We start from the raw sequence: 24,127 nt of genomic DNA on the forward strand, positions 1-24,127 counted from the left end.
TAGTTAACTGTCTGGTATTTGTAATTTAGTTTAAACCACTTTATTAAAGCTCAATTGCATCAAAAGCCTCAGCCTTATAGAAACACTCTCGAGTTCGTTTACTGGGCCTATAACCAGTACTTGGCGTCTTTGGGGAAGACAAAGAGAACGCTCCCTGAGTGGGAATCGAACGCGTGACCTCCCGATGACTAGGAGGACACTGTATCCATTACGTCACGGCCAACTTTCTGGTATTTTAGATGATAGAAGCACTACAATCTACCTCCTCCATAGTCTGTAGATGGGACTCGAGTTCCAAGTAATTATTGCGCAATGTCTTCTCTTCAGGGATGTGACTCTTGAAACACAGGAAGGCCGGCTGGGTCAGGTTTACCAGCAATCTGGAGACAAGAATGCACAGCGCTAGTGATATTTGAGCCCTCATTCTGGGAAAACTGGGCTTAATGCATATGAATAAATAAAGTGTTGTCACTGAATAGCCTGCGCAGTCAGTCTTAACCAGATTTTCCCTAAGAAGAGACTTCCTTACAAGCTGGAAAGTTGTGAGAACATGCTTAAAGCCCTGTATTCCCTGTGTGTGGCTAAGACTTGCTGGAACACTCTCAGAAAAGCCTAAGGCGTACTTGAACACTTAAGTAAATTTCCTGGATAAACCCAGTACTTTAAAGACTGTGATGCAAAAACTGGAAATTTAACAACATTTCTGAATATAACAAGAGCACCTCATAACGGGTGCCACGCTCGGCTGCGGGTGCATTTTTGAAGAAATAAAAGCTTGTCAGAATTTATTATAATTTTTTTTTTTAGAGATCACAGTGACCTTGACCTTTGACCTAGTTACCCAAATATGGGTGGGCGTGTAGAACTCGACACGATGACAGACACAACGACGGACACGACATGACACTACGAGCCGGCTATGAAAATACCTCAGGTTTTCTCCAAAAACAGCCGAGCTATAAATGAGCCAATAATTTTAACATCATTAATAAAAGGTGAGGAATTGATTCTACCTGACAACTGTATTTAACACTTTCCCACTAAGGAGCAAAGTAAAATGGCTATGTGCAATCAGCATAAAACCAGAACAGCCTGTGAGTAACTCGCAGTCTGTTCAGGTTTATGCTGTTTGCTTCTCATCAGTATCTAAGGGTTGAAATTAAAGCCTCTAAAACTTGAATGTATTAAGAAAGATCTTCAATGAAATTTAACATTCTAAGTGACTTCAAATGTGTCAAAATACGTATCTAAGTGGTAAAGGTTTAAATACATATCTAAGTGGTAAAGGGTTAAATACGTATCTAAGTGGTAAAGGGTTAAATACGTATCTAAGTGGAAAATGAATAACGTATCTAAGTGGTAAAGGGGTTAAATAGGTATCTAAGTGGTGAAGGGTTAAGCGACATTAACAAGAGGGGATGAATCCCTTCTACCTGACGACCGTTTCCCAGAGCGTATTGTCGCCGGTGTAATGGACAAGAATTGGGATCAGGTCATTCTGTACGATCTGAGCATGCCCCAGCTGTCGTCGGATGTCACAGGTGTCGTCCTCACTTTTCAGGAAGCGAATCAAGTCCTTCACTGACTCTGAAGAAAGAAAATGGTACATTTAATACAGTGTTGTTTTCGTTCATAATTGGGCTTGTTATTAAGCCCCATTCCCAATGAAAATAAAAATCTGTTTTCAAAAAAAAAATGGGACCTAAACATTCCAAATTCAGGGTTTCCAGATTTTTTATTTATTTTTTTAAACCTTAAATTGGGAATTTGTGGGTCCCATTTGGTAAACTTATATACTTTTTCTATCGGGAATGGGGCCGAATACCCAAATTTGAACGAAAATCAACACTGCATTATAATAACCGAGTTTTAATAATCATGTGTAATTAACGCCCATATGGGGTAGAAACTACCACATCACGATTGGAAATCAAATATATAAAATCTTTAAAAAGAAACAGAAAACTATCACATATCTCACTATTCACTTAAATTTGTTTTTCCAAGAACTAAGTTGGAAACACTATATTTCGCCAGTCATGACAAACGGTATTGAATTAAAACAAAGGAGTCTGTTACTTGAATACCTAGACAATCTGGTTCCTTCACATACTGCCTTCCCTCCTGGTAACCGAGGGCGCTGCAGGCTGCCTGTAGCTCCTTGTGCATCGTCATGGTGACAACTGCAGCAACTAAAAGTGTCACGAGATAGATCTACCGTATACTTGCGCTTATAAGACGCACCCCGACTTCGGACTTTATAATGGGTGGATTTGAGACTGACCCGCGTGTAAGACGCGGTCAAATTTTGCCGTTTTCATCGGCCTAAAAATGGCCAAAATGGCAGAACGTTAAAGAAAATCATCAATTAGTCACACATTGAGAATTTTTCAAACTCGCACTGCATACAATTAGTAATTCACGCAAGTCTGAAAAATAAAACAATCAAACAACAAAGTAAATAATATTTGTTTATTTTATGATATATTAGTGGGTTTTAATTTATTTTCAAGTATTATTCATGCAATAAAAATAATTATCAAATTAACAAAATTTATAACAATTGCGTATTTAATCATTTGCCCTAACAATTGCAAACATATTACGTTTGTAATATCAATGCACAAGCAAAATTGATCGTATCAGTCATCTTAATTGTATGGTTTGACAGGAATTGAAAACTTTTAAATAGGCAGATATTTTGAAAGCGTTTAGTTTTATTACCTAGATTAAGCAAATTTTACGCCCATTGTCTATCAACAATAGGTAACGCCTACTTTCATAAAATTAGCCAATTGCGTGATAGAGTGATAGACTCCGAAGCGCAAATCAAAATCACGTGTCAAGAAGAAAGCCATATGCGGATAATTGCATGTGGTCGCTCTTTGCTCCTGTCGTTATTGGCCCCTAATAAATATAAAGTGTCATCCGAATTAGTGGGTCGTCTGAAAAAACGTTTTTATTTTACAATTGACAGTTGCAAACTGGTAACTTATTTCAGAGGATACCTAGAATTGCCAATTATGTCTTAATTGAAAATTAACGACGTGGAACAAAGACGATCAGGTGATACAAACTTGTCAAGTAGCATTTGTAATCGTCAGCGTGTTTATTTAACAATTGACAGTTTCAAACTGAGAATTGATTTTGCTGTTGTTTTAAGCATGTTGGCAGTGTAGCCGCTATACTATATAATTGCCAATTTATATGACATTTAACGACGTCGCGCGCAGACAATCAGGTGATACAAACTTTTCAAGAATAATCAGGAACAATATAACGTCTTACGCCCCAAAATAACAAAATTCAAATTAAAAATTATAGACAACAAAATCAGTAACAATACATTTTATAACAAATAAATCGGTAACTGAACATAGCGTTCCGATACAAGGTACGGGCCAATACAGACTTTAGAGAAAATGCAAATGGCTGCCGCGTAGTTCTGGCCACCATAACTTTAAATGTCGCTTTTTATGATTTTTGACTGGCGCGACTTCATAGTTATAGACAAACCCCATTAGGAAAGTCAACCAGAAGTTCCCGAAAAGTTGACAGTTAACAACGACCGCGGCCCAAAACAGCTTTTAAATGCAGTTATTGGCCCAAATCAACAACTTGATCGGAAAGATTGACATTTTTCACATTTAACTGATATTTTCTTTCACAAAAACTATCTAAAACATTTAAAATTTATCTATTCTGCTTTTACATATCGAGAAAAATAGCGACGTGACAGACTTACTTGAAATGCGATTCTCCCGAGATTTCACGGTCATATGACGTTATTTCTATTTTTAGTAACATACCATGTGCTCAAGTGTTTTCAAATTCAGAATGACATTTCCCGGTACTTAATATTATTCTGGCTTGTTTTGTAAACAAATTGTAGTGTAAATACAAACTCAAAGTAAATATTATTTAAAACTTCCTTATTCACACTGAAATCAGTCTTATAATCCACCAGACGTAAGTTGTTTGTCACAAATAATAGATTTCAGAAACGAAAGTAATGTTAACAATTTCAGCAAAAAATGTCAAGGTCGATCCGAAAGTATCCAAATGAAAACTCGTCACGTGACAAAGCGACAATGGCGTCAAAATTGTGAATTTCAGACTGATGAGAGTTATTTCTTTATATACTGTAAGATGCATTTGAAACATTTGAACCTTAAAATAATCCCCGATGCAGTAATTTATATTCATTCATCAATTTATGTAGAAATGTATCCAAGAAAATGAGCTTTCTTTGATTTATAGAGTGACATAAATATGTTATGACTCTAGTTGACTTTCGATACGGAATTGGCTTCAGCGGTACAGGTCTTTCAATACTATAAACTGTACGCTGACGTTTCTTTAGCTAGCTGCTGGGATGATTCCAAACAACTGACAAGTGTCCAACTTGGCTAGCATAAGCCCAGTAAACTCGATATTTTGATTTTTTTTGTTTATTTTCACCAGTACCTCGCTTATACGACGCAACCCCAACTGTAACTTATTAAATTAAGTCTTAAAAATGCGTCTTACAAGTGAAAGTATACGGTATATGTCACAAGTGAAAGAGTCAAATTAAGAAAAGATAAGAGAGAAATTAATTCGTAGTCAGTGATATCATTGAAAAGAAATTATTATTTCCTTTTCTAATTATTGCCCAAAGGTGAAAATTTGATCGCCACTGCAAGGGCTAAGGAACACAAATACTGCAAAAACTTATAACGTTACCCTGTCTAAATGGTACAATTAAAGCAAGAAATAATTGCTTTTTATTTTATGTATTATTCTTTCCTATTTCTTTCCACCATATTGGAAACTGTCGCAATGTTGCTGACTTAGTTTCGCTATTGGTTAGGTCGCAGCACACCAATCCTTTGCATATCGTGATTTGTGATGAAGCCTTAGCTGATATATTTTTTTTAATATTAACATGTACACTGTTCCAAATTTCTACATATAAAATTAATGTCAACAAATATAGTGTGTTCAAACATTGCAGGGTTCGACACAAAGGCACGTCCGACAGACATTGTCTAGTAAGATCGGTGGTCGGGCTAGTAAAACTGCGGGCTAGCTTGTCCGACTGGTCGTACATAAATTAAAAAAATATATATACTGATTCATACAACTATAAATAACTGCTGTGAAAACCTTTACTTTTAATGTGTCAAATTACTCTTATATCCGTTATTTACAGTACAGCCAAAGCGGAACAAACGTATTTCGCGATCCGCAGCGGCAAGGCGAAACGAGTCGATGCCGCGTCAGTCGTTGAAGCCACGTCAGTATGCGGCGGCAAGTCGCATTTCGCCGCGAAACTTCGCATCTGTCCGCCGAGGCATGCCGCGATCCGCGACATGATGCAGAGTCGATGCGCATCATGAAATTAAAAAAAAATCTAAAATTATTAGTTACATGTAGTTAACAAATTTTGAAAGAACAATTATAATAATAATTATTATCATAATAAATTTATTGTGCGCAGATTGTATTAGCATATACATGTAAGCATAGTTAATGTGTCTGGCCAATTATTAAGTTTGTTTCCCGCCCGTAGCGTATGTATTTCACACATAAACAAGGTCATGTAATTATGTTTTCACACATACAAGTGGTCAAGGCTCCAGCATATGGTGGATTTATAAATTAATTGCATGTTGATTCCGCTATTATATTTTAGCTGAGAAAATTAGCAGTTTGAAGCCACATCAATAATCAAGACGGTGACGACGTATTTGTAGTTTTGTTAATTATCAGCTTATTATAACTATTGTTTAAATATGCGTATATAAACACGTTTTATTTTTTTCATATTATACAGTTACTATCGCTACTAATTACCCGATAATCCCGTATATTCCAGTTTTAAAGCAAATGCTGGTAAATATTTACGATACACAAACATTCTCGACATTTCCTTAAGTATCAAATACATTTTGGCATTTGTTACTATTTATAGAGATGCTGAAATAACGTTTAATCGGGGCATTTTTTTTCTCCACTGAACACGCGATTTACGCCTGACGTGATGTTCATGTATTTAAACAACACAAAATACACCCAAACTTTCCAAACGACGTTCTACATGTCTGCATAATTTTCGCGCGCTTTTTATGAAACAAAGGATATTTTAGCACTGTTTATTTGACGCTAGAATTTGCCAAAGGACGCGTTAGCATTAAAATTCTGAAGTGTGTTTCGGATTACAAATTTAATAATGATAATCGAACGAAACATAAACAGTTGCGCGTAATTAATTCTACGCTACACATACATGTATGTACATGTAGATGGATATCTTTTCACTCGATCCGCCGCGTACGTATGCGGCGGATTTACTCCGCGAAAGTACGCGAGGTTAATACAGACTCGGCGTCGTTGCGCGGATCGATGCCGAGTGCCACAGCGATACGCCGCGTGAACACACGATTCGGCCGCCGCGGACTAATAATCTGGCCGTGGCGTAGCCGCGGATTATGTTTGTGCCGCTTTGGCTGTACTGTACATTAAAACAAAACTAGTATATTTAAATAAATGCGGAGCATTCACATGATTAATCGCTATTTTTAGACGCAAAGGAGAGCTTCCTGCAGAAATTGCTTGTTTCAATTGGTCAAGTTGTCAAGAATATTAATGATCTTCTGAAGTGTCGTAAAACTGTAGAATATGATTTTACGACTTCTATTGAAAATCGGTATCTTCAATGTAAACATATTTGCGTAGCAGACAAGATAATGTAATTTAAAGAATGGCTTTGTTCAAGGTCGGATTTTTTTCCGACAAATCAGTTAATAAAAAAGAATCCGACGCTTAACTGACACGAAACGTATACATGAAAAAACACAAAAACATCAATTTTATCCAAATGGCAAATCGAGTCAGTTCCCATGGCTTGAATTTAACGAAGAAAAGAAAAAAAAAGGGTTATTTTATTGTTTTACCCTATGCATAAAAAATCTGGTGTTCACTGATTATTTACTAATAAATCCTGATTAAACAGTTACATGACACAATTGTGTTCATTTGCTATGTCATTTATGGTCTAGTAGACAGCACGTTCGGGCTGGTACATTTTAAGAGGAGCTGGTCCGACGGTCTTGCTGTAAAAAAGTTAAAGTCGAAACCTGCATTGTCATGTTTTTAAGTGTATATGCCAAAGATAACGTACCCTAGGTAGTTATTCAGGTAAATTTAATGTGTTTTTGAAGTTTATTCATGCCTTTTCTTAATTGGTCACGAACGTTGTATTGTTTAGTGATGATCACTTAGCAGCTGCGAAGAACTGCGGTTGTGTTTATGAAGGGTGCATATCGACTCCCAGGGCTGTCACAGGAAAAATTATTAAATGCTCTGGGAGTTGGTTTAGACTAGAATGTCAAGTGACAACTGACATTCGTGTTTGCATGTATCGTGTAAGTACCTGTTATCGAACAGCACCTATTATCGGACGTTTTGTTTTGGTTCTGTATGCACATGCGCAAAAGTGCGCTAACGTCACATTGATAAACAAATGGTCGCACATGAAGTCCATAACCTACTTGCCTACTTAGCTTGAAACAAATGCGCCGAAAACAGGTTAAAGGAATGCTTTTATTGTTATTTACACCGTTTTGTTTGTTTTTTGCTATTACTTTTTGAATGCATTTATCAAAACGTGCATTAACACCAAAAAGCATATTTCCGTTTGCACTTTTGATTGCAGCAGACGCAGATTTTTTCGCCGAGTCCGGGTCACGTGATAGTCATGTGACTTTGTATATACTGGAGTAGTATTTATGAAGTGTCGGTATTAGGTCATGTTTACATCGGCCGCCATTTAATTTTGTCTGCTAGAAGTGATAATAATCAGGGAATCATTGTTATGAATTCTTGAAGGTAGTTTGCTGGAAAACTTTACAGATAAATCATTCAATGATTGAACTGTTAGTCATGTGTTAAAACAAATTGTTTTTGTCATTTAAGTGTTTCAATGTTTAGGTAATCAAACGGAATTTCTTAGCCTTAGGTGTTCGATAACTGGTTCGTCCACCATAATTTGTTACAACTACAAATACGTAATCATCGATGATCAAAACGTACGTACCGCTTAACAACGCAGTCGCTGGGGATGATTTATTTATTTAAAATAAGGTGACAGTTGAATGCAGTTAAACGATAAAAACTATGAATATAACAAAGATTGTTTTACGAAATTGCGATTCAATTTCCCGCTGTATTTGTCCGGTGCAAAATTGATAAATTAGTTATGTAAAAATCGCAAACTAGGTTAAATACAACCTTATTTTAATTGATATGTTTGTCAGCTTTCAACTAAATCATTCAACTTTACGTACCGGGATATCTCAATGATCATTTAAAGCGAATCATGCAAACCCGTTTAATGTCAATATGATATGAGTCCTTACGCTAAAAACGTACGGTATACATTTATTATTTAAGTGTCATATAAAACAAATATTTCAACTACTACACGACGCGTCATGACAGATTTCAAGACAGTTGAAGTAACCCGTCTCCGTATAATACTAGTATGTCACTGCATTTGAAAACGGAATCAGTTCTGACGAAAGTAAATGACGTTTTTTAAACTGAACACTGTTTCGTTTGAAAGACATGCATTAAATTATGGTTATATTTGAAAGCGCCTGATGCAATTTGAAATTTTCAATTGCTGTACAGTTGATACACACACAGCACACTTGTTCCGTTTACTCTAGAAGAAAACAATGTGCTTAATGCATGTGCGTTAAGTGTGGTCCCAGATTAGACTGCACAGTACGCACCGGCTAATCAGGGACTACACTTTCCGCTTTAATGGTATTTTGATTTAAAGGAGGTCTTTTCTTAACGAAAACCCAGTTGAAGCGGAAAGTGTCGTTCCTGATTACCCTTAGACTGTTAACAGTCCTGCATTATAGTTTTATAATTTTTATAGAGATAACGTTCCTACTTATTGTACTGTGCTTATTATATACAGAGTTACGTTTTCTTATCTGCATAAAATGATAATTCAGCCAGAAGAGAAAGGGAGCTTTGATATTGTATTACAATACATCTCAAGAAGTAATGGTGAAATTAGAAAAGAAAAAATAATGATCAGTCTGTTGACAGACTACTTAAGGAGGAATCGATTGCGATTTGAATATAGTTAGTAACTATTGATTCCCAATGTAACTGTTGATTGCCTAATTTTGTTCTTGCTTGCTTTTTTTTATATTTGTATTCTCTACTTAGAGTTCATTTATTAATTTACATAGTTTTGCTGTCGGGGTAATTTTATTAATTAGGTAACAGGGTGGCACGTATGACATTTGTTCATTGTTCATTTTACTTTTTCAGCATTATGGTATACAACCAACTAACGTATGGTACTTTAAGAAATCAAAACAAGGCAAATCATATAATTCCTCTGTAATAAGTTCTGTGAAGGTATGAAATTGTTTGTTCCTGTAGTTAAAGATATGTTTAATTTGAGAAATACCTCGATCGAATCATATTTTGTAAAACAACATTTTATCAAAAAGTAAAATATTCGATTTTTTCCACTGTATATCAATCTCAAATAAGCAACCTCAAATATGTAGGTTCAACTCATTTATGCCTAGCGTCTAGAAAAAAGGCCTTGACAAACAGCGTAGACCCAGATGAGAAGCCGCATGATGCGGCGTCTCATCAGGGTTTGCGCTGTTTGCTTAAAGGAATTTCTGTAAGAAATATTCTAAATATAGAAATAAATATACTAGAAATCCCTAATTTTGGAAATAAATTGATCCAATTTAGAAAGGATGGGAGAGTCCACTAGGCATCAATGGGTTAACCGTAATCTCCCCAATAAAGTATCTTGCGAAAACCATTAAGAAAATTCGATCTATAATTAACGAGATAATTAGTTAGACACTCGGTGGCAAAATAAACAAATTACGGCGCAATAACACATTCCTCTGGGCCCGTCTGTTGTCCCGAGGGGGTCCGGGGAACGCATTAATTGAGGCTTATTAAGCTGTAACATGGAATAACGGAATCGCGCTCATATTTTCTGGAACTCCACGACCCGGCTAGATGTAAATCGAAACAGTAAATTGCATAACCATGGAAATGATTTTCGTATTTGGTGTTTTGTTGCCGTTGATGTTATTTCGAATAAAATAATCGTTGTAGTAAAAGTAAAGATAAACTAATATGAACCATGTCAATCGTATGCCGTAATAAAACCATCGTTTGCGGGATTGCACCAGAGTTAGTTGTAATAAACCATAAACGTAATAATGCACATAGTTTATAAACGACATGTGCTCGTAAGTTTCCTGGTATTCGGTCGTAATTCTCCATTTAACATTTAAGGGACCTTTTAATGTTTTGATAATTTCACAAAATTGAAAAAGAAAACATTTTGTAGATTTGCACATTTTTTTCATTGTAGTTATACGGAACATTTACATTGCTCTAAAATATCAATTATATGCATCTTTTGACGATTTAAAAACCTGAAACTGAAACAAACGCGAACGATTGTATAATTTGGAAAGTTCTGTTGTTATCCTCATATTTTTACTAGGATTGCTTATATAATATATGAAATACTTGAAATTGCAGCCAACTCGTGTAACCGAGTTGTTTAAACGCTGGACTGTTACTCCAGGGTTAAGTGGTTCGAGCCAATATATTGATTATTTTTGTTTCCTTTCTTTAATTCTATTTTTGTTTCATTCTGGAACTCTTTAGTTTTACATTTAATCACTTTAAAGCATTTAATCACAAAAAATGCACATAACGCCAATCAATAACATTGCGAACAAGCAAGATGAACACACCAATAAATAACTGCGAAGTCAAGGATTTGTGATATGTTGCGTCCGAAAATCAAGCACATTTTTGACAGAAAACGCGGACGAACGTTCAAAAATCTCGACCGGGCTTGAATCGTACTCGAACATCTCGAAATCCGCTTGAAATACTGTCCGCATTTCCTCGAGAACCTCCAAGGGCACGCTCCTATACATCTCGGCAAGCACGTGCTCCTTTTGGGCTCGAAGTTTTTCGGGGTTAGAGTCCCGGCGCGCTGTGTTGGCCAACGCGATGAATTCCGCGGCGGTGATTCGTCGCGATGATGTTTCGTCAAGCGGGAAAGGATGTCCGAATTCCACTAAGCCTCTTAGTTGCAACTTTCGCCACACCCTCTGCAGCGACTCGTGCCAGCTGATGCATCTAGTGATCTAAGGAACAGATTATACAGGGTACAGGATCACGTGACTTTGTGGGGTTCCCAATCAAACGTTAATGGATGTACATTGTAAACACACCGGTAAAACAATTTTTCTTAAGAAGTTCAACTGGTGCATAAAAGACAGACTTTTATGCTGCTTATGGAAATGCAAAAAACCTCAAAATTAGTTTATTTAAAAGCATGTGTTCCTGTTAAAAATATATATTTTTACGGCATTCATGTATACGGTTATGCTTCACGCAACGTGATATTTTGTCACCGATTTCAGACGTATTCAAGGAGTTATTCTTATACCTTAAGATATCGGCACAAGCTGCAAGAAAAAGTGTAATTTATGCACTAAAGATGTTTTCAAATGTATTTCAATAACTCGAGATATTTGCACATATTAAGTTCTTAACGGTGTGTTAACATTCTAGTTTAAACCTATTTATTTTAGCTCAATTGCATAGAAAGCCTAAGGCTTATTTGAAAGGCTCTCGAGGCCGTTTCCTGGGACTAAAACCAGTACTTATTTACATGTTACAGTTTACATTATGTCCAGCCCGTTTGTAAATCCCTGAAAAATCCCGTTGATCCTGCACCATGTTATATAAATAGTCGCACGTCCGTCTGAGGAAAAGATTATAAGTTAGAAAAAGCAGTCGTGATTGAAAAACTGTTTTTGAGTATAAATTTATGATGTATACTTATTTTATAAGAATATATTTGACCACATTTTATATTTTTAAAATACAAATTCGTACATCGTCATTTTATGAGTCTCATTCTGGGATATCCGGGCTTAATGCATTTGTTTAAAGTATCGTCTCAGATTACCATGTGGAGTCTTCACAGGCTCATTAAGGACGACACTTTCCGCCTAGATAAGATTTTCGTCTAGGAGAGTGTCATCCATGATTTCCCTGTGCAAACTGAAAGGTCTAATCTGCGACGACACAATAGCGCATGCATTACGCCCAGTTTTCCCAGAACGCACAAGCATTACGCCCAGTTTTCCCAGAACGCGCATGCATTACGCCCATTTTTCCCAGAATGCACATGCGTAAGGCCCAGTTTTCCCAGAACGCACGTGCATTACGCCCAGTTTTCCCAGAACGCACATGCACTACGCCCAGTTTTCCCGGAACGCACGTGCATTACGCCCAGTTTTCCCAGAACGCACATGCATTACGCCCAGTTTTCCCAGAACGCACATGCATTACGCCCAGTTTTCCCAGAACGCACATGCATTACGTCCAGTTTTCCCAGAACGAACATGCATTACGCCCAGTTTTCCCAGAACGCACATGCATTACGCCCAGTTTTTCCAGAACGCCCATGCATTACGCCCAGTTTTCCCAGAACGCACGTGCATTACGCCCAGTTTTCCCAGAACGCACATGCTTAAAGCCCAGTTTTCCCAGAACGCGCATGCATAACGCCCAGTTTTCCCAGAACGCACATGCATTACGCCCAGTTTTCCCAGAATGCACATGCATTACGCCCAGTTTTCCCAGAACGAACATGCATTACGCCCAGTTTTCCCAGAACGCACATGCATTAGGCCCAGTTTTCCCAGAATGCACATGCATTACGCCCCGTTTTCCCAGAACGAACATGCATTACGCCCAGTTTTCCCAGAATGCACATGCATTACGCCCAGTTTTCCCAGAACGCACATGCATTACGCCCAGTTTTCCCAGAACGCACATGCATTACGCCCAGTTTTCCCAGAATGCACATGCATTACGCCCAGTTTTCCCAGAACGCACATGCATTACGCCCAGTTTTCCCAGAACGCACGTGCATTACGCCCAGTTTTCCCAGAATGCACATGCATTACGCCCAGTTTTCCCAGAACGCACATGCATATATAAATATATATATATTTGTTTAAAAATCGTCTTTAGCTGATTTATTTTGTTCAAAATCACGCTTGTGATTTGTTTTTCAAATTTCCGTCAAAAAAAGTGCGTGTAAAGTATACACACAATTAAACGAAAAAGTAAGTAATTGTAAAAATGATTTTTTTGCACACTAATTACTGTTTGAATCAATTTCTATTCGCTTTGTTATATATTGGCCGTTGAGATGCGATATCTGCACATATATGAGCCGCGCTCTGTGAAAAGGGGGTATAATGCATGTGCGTAAAGTGTCGTCCCGGATTAGCCTGTGCAGTTCGCACAGGCTAATCAAACACGACATTATCCGCCTAAACTTGATTTTTGCTTAGAAGAGACTTTCTTGAAATGAAAAGTATCATAAAATGTTAAAGTGTCGTCCCTGATAAGCCTGTGCGGACTGAATATGCTAATCTGGGACGACACTTTACGCACATTCATTAAAGCCCTCTATCACAGAGCAAGGCCGATATCTATTTAAAGTTTTTGTATTAATTGGGTTAATGCAGGTGATCGAGCGTCAAGGTCTGACATTTATTCGCCGACCTATTCTTAGACTTAAAGTAACATAAATACTCAAAATCAACAAATATTTCGTAAAATAAAGTTTTATTCATGAAAACTACGTCGTGCTTCCGAAGCTGCCCGAAGCCGATCTCGCGTTCGCTCGTAAATGTTCGGATATCGTAGCCGGAAATTCACATGGAATATATTGTGAGACACAAAAAAATAAAAATAAAAACGAGCATCGCGTTTCATCTATGTCACAAGACCACATCTAGCGTTGAGGTTTTGGCAACTGCTAAAAGTAACATCAAATTTTTATTTGTTAACTTTATTTTTTCGAAATATTGTACGAAATTTTCGTTGATTTTGAGTGTTTATGGGCGTTTAAGAATAAAGAACAAACAAATACATCCAGCGTTTGAATATATACAGGCTACCAATGGCGATAATGTCATTTAGAAAATGTTTTACATGAAAAACGATGTAGATGTGGGTTGTTAATGACAAATTCGACGAAAAGTAAAGCATTTCTTGAATATTACAATTTAGAGAATATTCGTTATTGTTAGACTTAAATCTAATAACGTTCAGTGAATACGGGCCCAGATCGTCAAAGGTCTGACCTGAATCTTCCACCGGTACGGGCTGTGGACGCTGTCCATGACGGCGTCGTCGCCGGCGAGTGACGCCATATTGCCGTTGAGCGCGTGACGCGTGGCGTTCTGATGCAGCCGGTCGATGACGTCATAGGCGTCTTCCTGGAATCGCTCCATCTTGCCTGGACCCGTATAACAATTTATGGAAATTTAATATGTATAATAAAATATCTGCTTAAAATAAATTGTATTATTTCGCCATGGCGTAATCGATATGGTGTCCGGCTAGCGACCGGAAGGTCAGGGGTTCGATCACAACTGTGGGAGCGTTGTGATGATACCTAATACTGGTTCTTTCCAGAAACCGATTCGAGAGCGTTATATATAGCCTTCGGCAAACGACTTAAAATAAATGTGTTAAACAAATTAAAACTAATTTGATTCCTTTGACAAAAAGAATAAAAGCCGCTGACAGTTAACTAAAAGGTGGTATGTTTCACTTGCCATATTTTATCAGTGCAAAAAATTTATAAAACTCCGTACTTAAATAAACAACAACCTTTAATCTTTCGTTTGCAATGGTCTTATTGACCAAAATACCTACAAGAACTCGATTATTAAATCGATAAGTTTGTGGCACGCGGACATTAAAGTATTAAGTAAACATTCTAGTTCATGCTTATCGTTTACGAACATGAACATATTTAACTGTATTTGTTATTTATTTCGTTGAATTACTGATTCAAGTTCAGCGTGCGTGCACGTGCATTATTTTTGTTGGCCATGGACTATCATGTATGATTTTTTTTTTTTATAGATCATGAACTAGGTACAAATATCGAATAAACCTTTTGCCTTTCCTTTTCACATCATAGTATAAAAATAATGCCAATAAAACAAACGAGCAAATTCGTTGTATTGATATCCAACGCCGAATAAAAAAATATATGGATGGATTCAAACCCATTGATGAATGATACAATCCTACCAAAATATGACATATTTAATCATAATTAGTAACGTTTGACCTCAGTGGGTGATATTTAACCGTTTACCTCAGTGTGTGATATTTAACCTTTTGACCTCAGTGTGTGATCTTCAACCTTCACCTTAGAGACTTGAGTCTTACCCGTGACACACAGCCAGATAAAGGACAACATTTGTAGAAAGTTATTACAGAATCCCTGAATGCATAGTGAATTAATGCATAAACTATGAATAATTCATCAAACGCGTGATCTTTGACCTCAATGTGTGACCTTGACCTTGCCTTTATGATAATGGGTCTTACATGTGAACCAGCCCCAGATGATTGAGATAAAGTGTGTTCAGTTGCATGGCTGTGGTTCATATGTAATTGGAGATTCAGCTTAGGACAGGAAAAAAATACTTTATAAAAATGCTTCAAGTGAAAAAGGGCCATAAAAACTGTGCGATTGACGAATGGTTTGCATCGCAATTTAACGGGCATCATTCTCTTATGATATCTTTATAAACACGCATACCTAGTTTCAATGACATCGGCCCAGCGGTTCCAAGATATGGCTCCGGACACACAAATTTTCCGGACGGACGGAAGGACGGACGGACTAGGTAAAAACCATATCCCTCGGCCGACAGTTGGGGAATAAGTATGCAATCAATAGCTACACTTTAGAAATCTTATACATACCGATAAAGTCATATTTCATCGTACAAGGTACGCAAACCTCGGTGGCCACTTGAAAATGAGCGTCCAACTCTCTTTTGCTTTTCTCCGCCCAGACGACAAATTGCACAAACTCGGAAAACGTGACGTCATGAAAGCATTTCCTGTTTTTATCGACCCCGCGAAACCTCTCGATGGCCGATCTCCCAAAAAGTTTCCAGAACAGCGGATTGGGCGCCAAAAGTTTGTCGACGAAAGCCGAGGCGATCCGCTTGTATGGATCCCGAACAAACATAAACTCAAAATCGTTTTCAAAATCTCTAGGTTTTGCTTGATAGAGTGGTTTGGGTCGATGCACCAAAGCCAGGTTGATGTCCACCTCAAAGGGATGGCTGTACTTCCTTTTACGCGGACTACTTTTCTGTATCATGTAGATAAAACGCCGCCAAAAGGTCGAGCCCACTTTTCCACCGGGCAGTAGAGGCTTCGGACTTGAGGTACGGGGATCATGTACTTTATCATTGACGCGTCTTCGCCCTCTAGCGGGGACGACCGAGTTAGGCTGGCGCACCGGGCTCGTACTCTGGCCGCTAGCCCGTAACCGCTTACATCGCGATTGCTGTAGTCGTCCGCTCGCTCATCGACCTAAATGAAACCGTATAATGAGGCAACAAATATCAAGTGTCCACTTACTAGAAATATGGGCCGTGCTCTTTGAAAAGAGGATTTAATGAATGTGCGTAAATTGTAATCCCGGATAAGCCTGTACAGTCCGCACAGGCTAATCAGTGACGACATTTTCCGCTTTTGTATTTTCTGTTTAAAGAAAGTATCTTCTTAGCAAAAATCTAGTTAAGGCGGAAAGTGTCGTCCCTTTAGCTAGTCTGTGCGGACGGCACAGGGTAATCTGGGACGACATTTTTAGTTTATGCAAATGCATTTAACCCCTTTTTCACAGAGCACGGCTCATATAGAGATTGTAGACGGTTCATTTGTTCTGTTAACCTTTTTAACTATAATATTGGAGGTCGAACGTTTTACCTAAATGATGTAGATACCGTATTATTAGGCCCAAAAAAGTTTCCATTATAATCGCCAACAATATTTAGAAGGTAAGTCGGTTAATTTATTCCGTTAACCTCTTTTTAACTATACATAATTTATTCCCCAGTTGAAAAAAAGACTATTGACGGGCTTCCTTTTTCATTTTTTTACAACATATTGTATTTCATTAATTTTGCGACTTACAAATGAAAGTTGCAAAAATGTCTGAATAGTTAAACCGGCATAACAAAACAGTTTAGAGCCGGCACCGAAAATTATGCCTTCTAAGGCAAAATATGTAATACAATACAACGTTGTATACTAAGCTTATGTTAAAGTCTATTTCTATAATGTTAATATATAGTTATGTTTAAAAAAAGAGAAATGTATTTTTGTGGAATGATTGTATATACTTGTATTGATGATTGGTGATTGACATGATGCGCGATTTATTATTTGTTGGGACCTTAGAGATGTTTTACAAAATACAGCTGCTATTTTCCCATTCAAGACGCAGAGATTTGACTGGAGCCAGCATTGCTGGATGAAATCAGTGCGATCAAAACCAATCACGTGATGATAGCCGAGCAACGTGGGACATTTATTTTCCCGATGTTAGTTTTACTGTCTTGATTTAAGTAATTTATTTTTTATTATGATCCCATTCACAATTTGCAAAATATACAGAAAATGATACTACTTGTCATAATATAATACTTTAAAAAATCCTACCAAATCTGGAAAGATTTTCTTATGATGGCAGAGATCATATGTGAGAGCATGGAACGACAACTCTGCGTCGAGATTGCATTTATCCATGTCAATTTAAGACGTTGTTTGTTTAAAATGAAAGTACTTTGCCCAAGCTTTGAAATAACCTGCACGCAGTGTTTCAAATTGAGGAACATGTACTCCTATTGGTGTATTATCTGGATTTATCTAGAGTTGGAAAAACAAACAGTATGTGTGTGCGTATAGCGTTGGATATCTGTGTATTTGATGCATGAGTCAATTCAGTCTTAAAGAATTAAACATATGACATAATTATTTAATGTGGTCTTAAATTCGTGGATCGCTCAACCCCCGAAATCAAAGAAAATTAATGTAACACGAATAATCATTGTTTCACAGTATCTTATCGAGTATTATCCATATTATAATGAAATTCGCCATGAAATAATTAAAACAAATCTGAAAACTAGTGATATTGAGCTCGATATACTTCTTTTTGGAAGTAGGTATATCGACGAAAATGAAAATTCCCAAATATTCACAGATGTCCAACAATATATTAAGAAATTCAATGAAAATATGTCTTAAAGCACACCAATGTATTGCATAAATTCACATGTAAGGTGAGGCACTAAAGACGAATTATTTCTTCCGTTTCAATCCTTGAAGTGTGCATAAATTATTTACTCAGTATTTGCCAAAACAAATAGATATGTTTATTTTTTTATCGAGTTTCGGCTGATAAGAATACAGCTTGTGGAAGTTGTAACGAATACCTCACTCAAGCTCCCCGATATCGTAATACTATGTCGCAAGGTAGAACAATATAACTGAAAGTTTGTTTTAAAAAAAGACTAAAGTTGGTTGCAAAAGGGCATACATTTTAACGTAAGATGAACAAGTACATGTACAATATCATATCATAAGGGATAATTCATGCAAGTGCCAAGTTTGCACGTTGATTGATGGACAGACCGAGCCGGACAGACAGGCAAACAGATACATGTACAATCATAGATGGACAGAGAGAGACAGACAGACGGACGTATCAAAACGTTTTTATCGTGCTTCAATAACACATTTTAGAAAAACGCTAAGCTCAAAAAGCTCATAAAAGATAAAATTGTAGAGTCATTGCTCAACCGAAAATTAAACTCGAAATGCTAGGAAGGACGGACGGACGAACTGATAGAGTCATTGCTCAACCGAAAATTAAACTCGAAATGCTAGGAAGGACGGACGGACGAACTGATAGAGTCATTGCTCAACCGAAAATTAAACTCGAAATGCTAGGAAGGACGGACGGACGGACGGACTGAGGCACATTCAATGCGATTCTAGTATAGCAAACTCAACTTCGTATTGTCTGCATATGCTTATTTAATGCCTACCATTCAATGCGATTCTAGTATAGCAACCTCAACTTCGTATTGTCTGTAAATGCTTATTTAATGCCTACCATTCAATGCGATTCTAGTATAGCAACCTCAACTTCGTATTGTCTGTATATGCTTATTTAATGCCTACCATTCAATGCGATTCTAGTATAGCAACATCAACTTCGTATTGTCTGTATATGCTTATTTAATGCCTACCATTCAATGCGATTCTAGTATAGCAACCTCAACTTCGAATTGTCTGTATATGCTTATTTAATGCCTACCATTCAATGCGATTCTAGTATACCAACCTCAACTTCGTATTGTATAATGCTTATTTAATGCCTACCATTCAATGCGATTCTAGTATAGCAACCTCAACTTCGTATTGTCTGTATATGCTTATTTAATGCCTACCATTCAATGCGATTCTAGTATAGCAACCTCAACTTCGTATTGTCTGTAAATGCTTATTTAATGCCTACCATTCAATGCGATTCTAGTATAGCAACCTCAACTTCGTATTGTCTGTATATGCTTATTTAATGCCTACCATTTCTGTGTCAGTCACATTGTGGACCGACCTGTCATCTGGTCGCAGCTCCAGTATAGAGTGTAAATTCGAGTCGCTACCGAAACCGAGGCCTGAAGAAAACAACGGAAATGCTTGCAGTTATTTTTGTTGGTTTTTATCGGTTGCTATGTAATAATTTACAGATACCATGTCATTATTAGTAGATATTATATTATACGTTAAGTATTAAATCGGAGATACTTCGTAATTTAAAGATACTACTCGTCATCGAAAAAGTCTACGTTAATAACTAGTTAGTGTTATCCGAATAAGGAATAAATATCGGCCAATAATGCAACTCGCACTTTGCACGTTTATTTTTTTGTTTCATAAAAAGTATTTCTATTATGTCAATACCGACCTGTAAACGTTATGAAGGCTGATTGACATGCGAATATGGCAATCATTACAAGAACGTATTTTTTGTTTTTCACGAGTATTTTAGGAGCAGAAACCATCATAACGTCCCTCTTTACAAAGAACGGTACACATTCTGCCGACGATTCATCTACAAATATACATATTTATATTTACGCTGTACGTGGCATGATGGCCTATGGCATCTTATGAGAGGATTCAACATTGACGAAGGTCTGATGCAAGTCATTCAAGAACATTCATGATCATGATCATGATCGTCGTCGTCGTCATCATCATCATCATCATCATCATCATCATCATCATCATCATCATCATCATCATCATCATCATCATCATCATCATCATCGTCATCATCATCATCATCATCATCATCATCATCATCACCATCATCATCATCATCATCACCACGACCAACACCACCACCACCACCACCACCATTATTATCATCATCATCATCATTATACGTCACAAATAGAAATTGTTCGCCGGTCTATATTCTTAAAGTTTGCCTGCCTTAGTTCATTTTAATGCGGGTTATTCAAAACCACGAACGTTGTATTGCAAAGCCTTTATAAAAAAAAGTAGTAATTATTATTATATAGAGGAGTCGTTCGATTGATTTAAAAAAAATTATTGAGATTAAACCTGTATGTACTTACCTTAATTTCCTCTTTTTACTGAAAGTCGCATTTGTACCGTTAGTATGTGTGTGTAAATACGTTTAACTAACAGTCCAAACGTAAAAACTTAATAATTCCACCCAAATAAACAACAAAACATAAGAAATACAATATTGTTCAGTTGTTGCAAACATATGACACGAATAAGCCTTTGTATTTGTCCCATTGCTAATAGCTGAATGTTTTAAACTGAAATGAACAAAGAGCTAATCCCGGTTTATTTTGCGAAATAAACATAATAGACTTAAACCCTAAATTCCGATAAATGGTCCCAAACAATTTTTGAATGTAAAAATTTGTTTAAACTAAATGTTGATCGGTAGTTTACGTGAAAATCGATTTCGCTAGAGAGGCGCAATTATCAAAGACTAATTAACTCATTGTCTTTTATAAATTGTTGTTATTCTATGCTTTATTGTTCTTTATATAATGACTTTGAGCTTATTTTATCCGACAGTGAAAATAATTGAAAGATGCTTATGTCAGCAGATTCATCTTGCCATGCTGTTTTCTATAAGTTTAAACCTATTCATTTTAGCTCGATTGCATACAAAGCCTAAAGCTTATTTGAACAGCTCTCGAGTCCGTTTCCTGGGACTAAAACTGGTACTTGGTGTCAATGAAAGAGATCTAAAGACCCCCCCCCCCACACACACACACAGTGGGGATCGAATCCGTGACCTCCCGATCGATAGGCGGATACCATGTGTGTCTTGTTCTGTGAAAACTGGGCAAAATGCATACATGTGCGTAAAGTGTCGTCCCAGATTAGCCTGTGCAGTCCGCACAGGCTAATCAGGGACGACACTTTCCGCCTATATGACGTATTTCGTTTAAATGAAGTATCTAACTATAAGCACATGCATTAAGCCCAGTTTTCTCAGAACGCGACTTATATCCATTACGCCACAGTGTTACATATTCAACGCAACATTTCCGCCTTAAGCATTGTTTTGATACGAAAACTGATCATAATCATTGCAAAAAAAAACTGACGTGAATTACGTTACAGAAAAATACGTAATTTGCAAATATTAAACGTGTGATTATTAATGAAACGAGCAAATCGTTGAATTGATATCCACGCCAATTAAATTTTGTTTATGGATTGGTGCATATCCCTTGATATACGGTATAACCCTTAAACAATGATTAAGTGTATTGATATTGTTTATATGTATTGCAATTATCCTTATTGATTTCTACACATCCATGAAGTTTCATTTTTTCAACTTTACATAATTTCTGAGATTTAGCCCTGCAAAAATTTGTGACAGACGGACAAACGGACTGACGGAAGGGCAACTCCAATTCTTTATCCCTCCGCCTCCGCCTGGGGGTTCTATAGTAAAAAAAGTAACAATACCTAATTTACTATAACCATAAAATTAAAAAAAATGGTCAAAATATTTTAATCGGAAAAATAACTATAAAAACCGCATTTAGAAATTTAAAATGTGAATATACTTTACAGTACCCGGGGTTCATTTAAGTAGTACCCGAGCCGAAAATGACGTATCGAGACCGACTAGGGGCCTGGTGCGAGAGTTGGGGCCCCAAACAGTTTCACTGCCTATGGGCCTACACGGTGCTAATCCGGCACTAACGTTTCAGTATATTTGCCGTACCTGAGATACATCTAAGTATACTTAAGAGTTCCCGGGGTACATTTAAGTAGTACCCGAGCCGACAATGACCAATCGAGAGGCACTAACGTTATTCATACGATTCTGTGATAATCATGACGGAATACATAGTTCAGAGAGTTCAGAGATTTTTAACTCCTTATGGTATATATGGATTAAATTTATACAGATCCGATAAAACATTCTTGCTACTTTTTTTTTCTCGCGTCTTGTTCAGTTTATTGTTTATATTTATGTAATTTGAATCATACTTTTAATTATGTTAATCTATTTATTAATAACAGATAAATATCGATTTTGTTCAGCTAATTATTACAAAATATCAGTTATAAATAATAATAAATACAGTATTTTTCACAACCATTAAGTCTGATGTTTATTCACGTCTTTTTTTAATATAAACCAAACAGACTGTGATTCCCCGAAGGTTATTCTTCAATTCAAACATTTGTTTCTCACGTCTTTGATGCTTATAAGATTGTGTGTGCTCTAAACCAAACAATATAATTGAAGCATTGATTTTATTGGAGATTGTATACGTTAGCACGTGTTATTATAATGTAAGGTAATTCACAAACACAATCTAAAGTTGACGAAACCGCAATAATATTTTCTCCACATCTTTTCAAGTGGTAAATGCAGTGTGTTTAAGTCGCCAATACATCTTACTAAATTAAAACCTTTATACGAAAAAAAAACGATATTGCGACCATTTACAGTCCATGTTTGGACTTTTAACTTTTAATTTGGATATTCAGGTAATTCTAAATTGACTTACATACCAACGATCGCTAAAAACGCGGGTATATACGATTTTTTATATGTGTTTAATTGTAATATATTGATAAAATATGTTACAATAACACAAAATAGGCAAGAAAAATTATACATTAAAGCCGAATTTCATAAAATGCAGCAAAGACAAATTAGCGCCCCGAGCCGATAGTGACGTACATATTTTCCTACAATAACCGAAGCATTCGTCTTTGTATTAGGATCGGAGATAGTGTTCGTGTGTCGTATGAATAGATATCGTTGCAGGAATTCAAATAAACCGTTAAACTAAGTTTAGATGCACATCGTACATGTACGGTATACATGCTGGCGAATTCGGCTGTACAGCCGTTTTCAATTTCAGAATTTAATATCTGGCTTATTTAACATTTTTCGACACATGTTCTTAATTTTTATTTTAATTTATATTGAAATATATATATAATAAGTTTTTTACACAGTTTATATAAATTCATAAATATTTGACAAAATCGTATATACCCGCTTTAAAAAGCTATTATTGGGCATAAAACGAGTGTATGGGTTTAACATTTAATTTGCTCTTTGATGGTGAAGTCATTCCAATAAACTAGTGATTAAAACTTGATTTACTGACTCGCCTTAAGACATATGTAAAAACTGTGGTCGATTATGAACAGAAATCAAACTAGTGACCTGAAAATCAATAGGGGTCATCTGCGGGTCACAATCAATGTACCTATGAAGTGTCATGATCCTAGGCAAAAGCGTTCTTGAGTTATTATCCGAAAATCATTTTACTATTTCGGGTCATCGTGACCTTGACCTTTGACCTGGTGACCTCAAAATCAATAGGGGTCATCTGCAAGTCATGATCAATCTACCGATGAAGTTTCATGATCCTAGGCATATGCGTTCTTGAGATATCATCCGAAAACCATTTTACTATTTCGGGTCACCGTGACCTTGACCTTTGACCTAGTGACCTCAAAATCAATAGGGGTCATTTGCGAGTCATGATCAATCTACCCATGAAGTTTCATGATCCTAGGCGTATGCGTTCTTGAGTTATCATCCGGA

General features: G+C 36.7%; 2 protein-coding genes and 1 pseudogene across 3 annotated transcripts in view; all 3 read right to left on the bottom strand.

Moving 5' to 3' along the window:
• LOC127861196 (protein timeless homolog) overlaps positions 1 to 8,238 on the bottom strand; it is a 131,404-nt gene extending 123,166 nt beyond the window's left edge. For both annotated transcript variants that reach the window (XM_052399606.1, XM_052399607.1), the window contains exons 1-4: positions 8,081 to 8,238; positions 2,088 to 2,192; positions 1,434 to 1,587; positions 263 to 380 (exon numbers count right to left, since the gene is read on the bottom strand). In XM_052399606.1, the coding sequence (XP_052255566.1) occupies positions 263 to 380; positions 1,434 to 1,587; positions 2,088 to 2,175 (360 nt within the window). In that variant the 5' untranslated portion in view covers positions 2,176 to 2,192; positions 8,081 to 8,238. The remainder of the gene's footprint in view (positions 1 to 262; positions 381 to 1,433; positions 1,588 to 2,087; positions 2,193 to 8,080) is intronic.
• Positions 1 to 24,127, bottom strand: part of LOC127861185 (uncharacterized) — a 300,757-nt gene that overhangs the window by 107,053 nt on the left and 169,577 nt on the right. The window lies entirely within an intron of this gene.
• Positions 10,780 to 19,655, bottom strand: LOC127861188 (carbohydrate sulfotransferase 11-like; annotated as a pseudogene).

This window comes from Dreissena polymorpha, chromosome 15 (assembly GCF_020536995.1).
Source record: "Dreissena polymorpha isolate Duluth1 chromosome 15, UMN_Dpol_1.0, whole genome shotgun sequence".
Taxonomy (NCBI): domain Eukaryota; kingdom Metazoa; phylum Mollusca; class Bivalvia; order Myida; family Dreissenidae; genus Dreissena; species Dreissena polymorpha.